Below are 6,747 nucleotides of genomic sequence, written 5' to 3'. Positions count from 1 at the left end.
TAACTTAAATGCCCACATCTTTTGACCTCTCACCCTTCAAATTATTCGAGTTCTTCAACCTTGATCGTATCACGCGCACCCTAGACCTGGTGTGTGATGTGCGGGCATTGCACATGCCCCAAGACTAGTCTTTGGACAAGACCATGGTCTAACTTAAATGCCCATGTCTTTAACCTCTTTACCCTTCAAATTATTCAAATTCTTCAACCTCGATGTATCACATGCAACTTGGTGTGTGTGACATGCCCCAAGATTAGTCCTTAGACAAGACCATGGTCTAAAGACTGGGCAAAAGCTAGATATGTGCTTGATCCACTGTCTACAAGGATACCCAGTTATCAAATAAATATATCATTTGACCTAAATTTTAATCCACCATTTTTCAACCTTATTTTAATCTCTTGTAGAAACCCTTGAGTTTTCTAACCAAAAACCATATCTTTCTTATTGAGGATTGAAGGCTAAATGATGTGGTCCTTACACATTTATCCGTGTTTTAATGGAACATTTGAATTTAGAGGGCCCCTTCTTAGAAGAATCATAAGGCCTTATCTTAGAAGAACGAAGAATGGTAAATTATTTCCTAACTTTAGTCTTTATCATGATTATTTCCTACATTTTAGTTATATATTAGTAATGAAATAAATCATAGTTATCTTTTAGTGATTCATTTTTGTTTTTCCCTAAAAAACATTTTTTTGTTTTATTTAGTTTTTTCTAAAACGATCCATTGGGATCATATCATTTGTTTCGTTCGTGGGTACAATGGTTGATGGTATACGTCTCCAAAGGATTGAAACAAATATTTATTCCCTTGATTAAAAGGTATGAAGATACTATACAAATTAACAATGATGAAGGGGACAATTCCTAAATCAAACTCCTAAAAGTGCACTTTAAACTTTCAATGCTTCGTCGAACAAGATTGCAACTAACAAATAGTGTATAAGAAATGGGGAGAATCCTATAAAGGGAGGGAAATCGGATGGGAGAAGCAAACTTTTTTTTTTGTGGGGTGGGGGGGTTGGATTCACTTTCCAAATACATTAACTTGGTTTCTATCTAATTTGAGTGTCGGAGGATTTTTTATAGATACCACACTGGTGCAATCGAGCAATTGGAGAAGCGAGGAATCATCATCGAAGATGCATATCAAGTTGATAGAGAGGTAAGCTCTGAATTACTTCTACAGGTAGATATCATATAAAGATTCCAACCAAATGCTTAACGATTTGATGGTGGAGTTTTTATGGATGCACTTAATAGGAGATGCAATCATTTTTGGCCTTTTTGAAAATGAAGAGTTGAGTAAGGCATTGTGTAGGTTAAGACAAATTGCGAAGTTTGAGATTATCAAGTTCGATCAATTCGTGATTAATAGCACAATTCGACTATCCAAAAGCTTTTCCTTTTGATGGGTGAGCTGGGCTTGATCCCACGATTTCAAAGTAATTTTTGCAACGTGTCAAAACAATTGAGCTCTAAATCTATATGCCTAACCACTCAAAAACTTTGTAGTTCAGTATTTATATTAAACTTAAAAAGACTACATAAAACTTGGTACGAAGATGTTTCATGTTGTAAATTGGGCAAACCTTCCAACTAGCATCGCTTCAAGAGGAATCAATCACAAACAATTGATAATTCAATCAATCCTTTATTATATGCAACACTAACATTCACATCGACACACCATACTACTACAAGTAGGGAAGATCTCATGTTTTGGAAGAGGGGAAGTAGAAGAAGATCCCAAGATAAATGAATGAATGATTCAATTACTTATGCTTTAATTACAATGAGAAACATATTTTGGACCATTGTTGTAAGGCTTAATTAGCTATTTTCTAATACCCTAGAAAGGATGAAAATAGGATGTCGATCCTATGAAGAAGACTTCCATTCTCGGGACAACAGTTCTTAGCTGGGTCAGCTTTTGGTGGAATCCCTAACTCTATCAATGATAATTTTTTTATATTTTTTTAAAAAATAATGCTGAAGTGAACGTCAAGTTTAGACGTCATTCTGCACACTTTGGCGTAAAAGTGCATGGAACCATAAATGTTTTCCTTTAGATATGATTGAAAAAATATTTATAATTCATATTCACTTTCATGTCAAGATGTGCGATATGATGTCCAATATCGAGGTCACTCCAGCACTACTGTTTTTTTAATTAGGTTATTTCATGTATTTTGGTTGTTAGTCATGCTGGAGTGACGTTGACTTGTTTTGCACATTGGTGTGCACACAGTCATATATGCTTTTAACCTGCATTTATATGAAAAGTATCTCTGATTTTGTACACATCCAAGTCAGCAATGTGTAAATGATGTCAATGTCAATGTTACGTCAAAAATTTTCTTTATTTATATATCATATTAGTTGCAGGATTGGTCGTAGTTACAAGTGGCAGATACTGAACACGCAGCTGGATCAAAGTTATTCAGCTTAGCAGGAGTGCACATTTATCCCACTGTCATAACTCACAACCGTTGGATTTAGATCTCCATCGCAAATCATCTGCTCAAAATCAACGGGCCTCTGGGCTCGACTCAAACCCAAATCTATAGGGCTTCTCGTCTCCCCTCACAGAAGCAGAGAGAGAGAGACTCCATGGCCATCGACAGAGGTACATTCGAAAACCTAAATCCTTTACAATTCATCTCCTTAACTTACCCAAACCATTTCATCAATCCCTATGGCGATTTTCTCAGAATCGCCATCCTTGACGCGCCCATACAAACAACCGATCCACCACAAATCGCTGCGATGTTAGTCCCAAAAGATCGCGAGAACGATTGGATCTTCAACACGGAAACTGGACACCTCCAACTCCTCTACAACTCGCCTGGAATTTCTCGGCTAATCATCATTGGAAACCCCCCTCAGGACGCCGATAATTTCCCCACGATTTACACTCGTCCGATATGTGACGATACGACGTATCGGAAGGAATTCGAGGACAACATAACCCCTCTCCTTTTCGCCTTATCACCAAAAGCATCGTTCGTTAACGGTGTTCCCGAAATACAGTTCGTAACGTACGAAGATAACGTGGTTCGTAGCGTACCGGTCGAGATATTCGTAGGTTCTCCTGTCGGCGAAATGCTAGTTGAAGATGTCGAACTTGAACTAGAGCGTGACGATAAGTTTGAGAAATCTCCGGTACGAGAGTTTCGGAGAAGATTGAGATTTAAACGAATGCCTAATTTGGTTCAAACGGAAATTCGTATCGTTCCCGATACATTACATTCAGACTCAGAAGTGAAGTTTCGGCCTGATATGAGTTGTTTGGTTCATCCTTACTTGCCACCCATGGTGGCTAGTCTATCTTTGATTGCACCATATCTCGAGGAACAATTTAATTCCAGTTCTAGGCCAAGGGTTCTCTGTGTTGGGGTTGGTGGTGGAGCCTTGCTTACATTCTTGCAGACCCAATTTGGGTTTAAAGTCTTTGGGGTGGAGTGTGATGAAACGGTTCTAAAGGTTGCCAAGCAATACTTCGGGTTGGTTGAAGGCGAATTACTTCGGGTTTATGTCGAAGATGGTATTAGAGTTTTGGAAAAATTTGCAAGAAAGGGTATACGTGGAAATGTGGGTACTGAAGATGTAGAGGTTGATCAAAATCTGGATATTGTTGATGAATGTAATTCATCTGTCGATGTTATCATGGTTGATTTGGACTCGAGTGATGCTAGAAATGGCCTAGGTGCCCCACCATTGGAATTTATTCGAAAACCAGTGCTTTTAACTGTTAAATTGGCTCTTAGTGAGAGTGGGATTCTTGTGGTGAATGTAATCCCCTTGGACAAATCGTTTTACAACTGTTTGATTCATGAATTTCGGGAGGTTTTCATGGAATTGTATGAAATAGATGTCGGGAATGGTGAGAATTATGTTCTAATTGCGACTGTTTCACCTATTAGAGTTGGTTTGGATGGCAATCGGAATTCGATTCTTGAGAAGTTGAAGCTGATCATTTCGGGGGAGTACATTGATCTTATAAGGAAAATTTGATTGTATTATTGGAAGGCGAATTACTTCGTCTTTGTGTTTGAGATGGTATTGAAGTTCTAGAAAATTTTGTAGGGAAAGATATTTGTGTGAATGGGTTCATGTATAGATTGATCAAAATGTGGATGTTTTGATGATCACAAATTCACGATTCTTGGTTTGACATTTCAAAGTTGATTTGAACTCTATCTATGCTAGAATTTACCTAGACATCTCACCATGGAATTTGTTTGAAAGCCAAATTTGTTCTTTGTGTGTTTGGTATTCTTATGGTGAATGTAATTCCCTGCGATAGATCTTCAGTTTAATTCATATATTTTGGGAAGTTTTCTTAGAACTGCGTTCTTATCGCTGCCTTGTCAACTATAAGGGTTGCTTCAAATGATAATGAGAATTATGTTCTTGAGAAGTTGAAGCTGACCATTCCAAGGCAATTCGTTCAATGCTAATGGGAACGACATTCAATAACATTGAACTTCTTAAATTTTCAAGTGTAGTTCTAGTTCAATATCAATTGATGATTCCATATTGTATGAAACCAAAATGAACAAATATCCTATTGTGCCTAGCCTATGCTTTATATCTTAAGAGAATTGAACCAGTTTTGCTATACGGCTTGAAGATTGTAAACCCAAAGAATAGGAAAAGCTTAGGTTGGTTTGACACATTGCCAAGCAACTTTGACGGGTGGGGTTCAAGTCCAGCTTACCCGTCTCAAAAGAAAAAAAGAAAGATTAGCGATCTAGAGCAGTGTCCCAATCTGTCTAGGGCTTAAGAGTTAAGACCCATAGCTCACTTGGTTTGACACATTGCAAAACAACTTTGAAGTTTGTGATATTTGTATGGCATGTTTTGGCTGGAGATTAAACACATTGGGCTGCACAACTTTGAAATCGTGGTTGTTGACAATCATTAACCCAAAGGATCGATTTGATGGGAAAGACCCAACTATGAATATAAGAGGGTCATGGATCAAACTGAAGCACATGACACCTAAGAGCAGAGGCGGATAACACAACACTTAATAGTAGTGTTTACGTGGCATGTTTTGATTGGAGATTAAACACATTGGACTGCATGCAATGTAAAAAATGGCTTGGTTAGGAATCTAATGTGTTTTAAGCTCCTACCAAAATGTGTCACGTAGACCTTACTTAATCTTGATTCTTAAAAAGTAAAAAAATGCCTGATCCCAAATATCAGTGTCATGTGGAGAATAATTCTACCTGACATTAGAGGCAGGGGTGCCTCTCCCTATTTCTTTATGTGATTCCATGGGATCCTAGAATGATCATCTAGTGTTCTTCTTTTTAAGGGTCAGCAAGAATCAAGCCTCATCATTGCCCTCAAGTGATTTTGTTATAAAATCACACCATAAGAGCATCTTATAAATCATAATTTAAGTGCATATATATATATATATATGGGGTCAGGATCAAGGGACATATGAAAAAACAATGTAACATTAATAAATTTTCAAAATATGGGTTAGAAGTTTTGGATTAAGCTGATTTTTTGTGAGGATGATCTCTATGATGGGAAGATCATCCGAAGAAAAAAATCAGTCCAATCTGAAACTTCTAACTCCATTAAAAGTGATTTGGAATGTGGACCGTCAATTTTTTACCAATTTTTGTTAATAATTTGTAAATCACTTTTGATGGATTTAGAAGTTTCAGATTGAGCTAATTTTTTGTGAGGATGATCTTCTCATCATAGTGACCATCCTAGCAACCAAAACCTCTAACCCATATTTAAAAAAAATATTGTTTTTACATATGTCCCGTGAACCGCCCCTTTTATATATATATATGCTGTTAAAATGTGTCCTGACACCTAAATTATACATGCTGAAGAAGATGGCATGAAAGGACATAATGCCCTTCTTATAACTGAATTATACATGCTGTTATATATATATATATATATATATATAGGGTCCCATTCGGCAACAAACATTTTGGCAAAACATTTTTCAAAACATGGGTTAGAGGTTTTGGAATGAGCTGATTTTTGGTGAGGATGATCTCCAGAGCCAAAATGTTTGTTGCTGAACATTTCCCATATATATATATATATATATATAGGGAAATGTTCAGCACCCTAAGTTTTACCACACACTTTAACAAACGTTTTTTGTCTTACATGGGTTAAAAGTTTTGGAATGGGCTGATTTTTGGTGAGGATGATCTCTATGATTAGAAGATCATCCTCCCCAAAAATCAGCCCATTCCGAAATGTTTAACTCCATGTTTACAAGTTGAAAAATCGTGGACCGTCAATTTTTTGTAAACCATTTTTTATGGGGTTAGAAGTTTTGGAATGAGCTGATTTTTGGTGAGGATGATCTCCTCATCATAGAGATCATCCTCACCAAAAATCAGCCCATTCCGAAACTTCTAACCCATGTAGGATAAAATGCGTTTGTTAAAGTGTGTGGTAAAACTTAGGGTGCCGGGACCCATATATATATATGCTGTTAAAACGTGTCCTGACACCTGAATTAAACATGCTGAAGAAGATGGCATGAAAGGATATGAATGCCCTTCTCATACCTGAATTATACATGCTGTTAAAATGTGTCCTGACACCTGATGTGAGTGTCAGAATGTGCTCCAACAGATAACCTGATAATTTGTTACAAGATGTGCACTCTAGTAGATACTTTCCCCATTGTCCACTCTTTTTCGCTGTGAAGTAGTTCTGTAGGAACCTGTTCGCAATGGCTTC

The 6,747-nt window shown here is 37.1% G+C and overlaps 1 protein-coding gene across 1 annotated transcript; it reads left to right on the top strand.

Annotated features, from left to right (window-relative positions):
* Window positions 1–2,543: 2,543 nt before the first annotated feature.
* LOC147399671 (S-adenosyl-L-methionine-dependent methyltransferases superfamily protein) lies at window positions 2,544–4,560 on the top strand. Its single transcript, XM_086445126.1, has one exon. The coding sequence runs from the start codon at window positions 2,617–2,619 to the stop codon at window positions 4,018–4,020; it is 1,404 nt and encodes a 467-aa protein (XP_086301252.1). The 5' UTR covers window positions 2,544–2,616; the 3' UTR covers window positions 4,021–4,560.
* Window positions 4,561–6,747: the final 2,187 nt, after the last annotated feature.

This window comes from Akebia trifoliata, chromosome 6, assembly GCF_017979445.1.
Source record: "Akebia trifoliata isolate Shusen 1 chromosome 6, ASM1797944v1, whole genome shotgun sequence".
Taxonomy (NCBI): domain Eukaryota; kingdom Viridiplantae; phylum Streptophyta; class Magnoliopsida; order Ranunculales; family Lardizabalaceae; genus Akebia; species Akebia trifoliata.
This window is presented reverse-complemented; position numbering and strand designations above follow the sequence as displayed.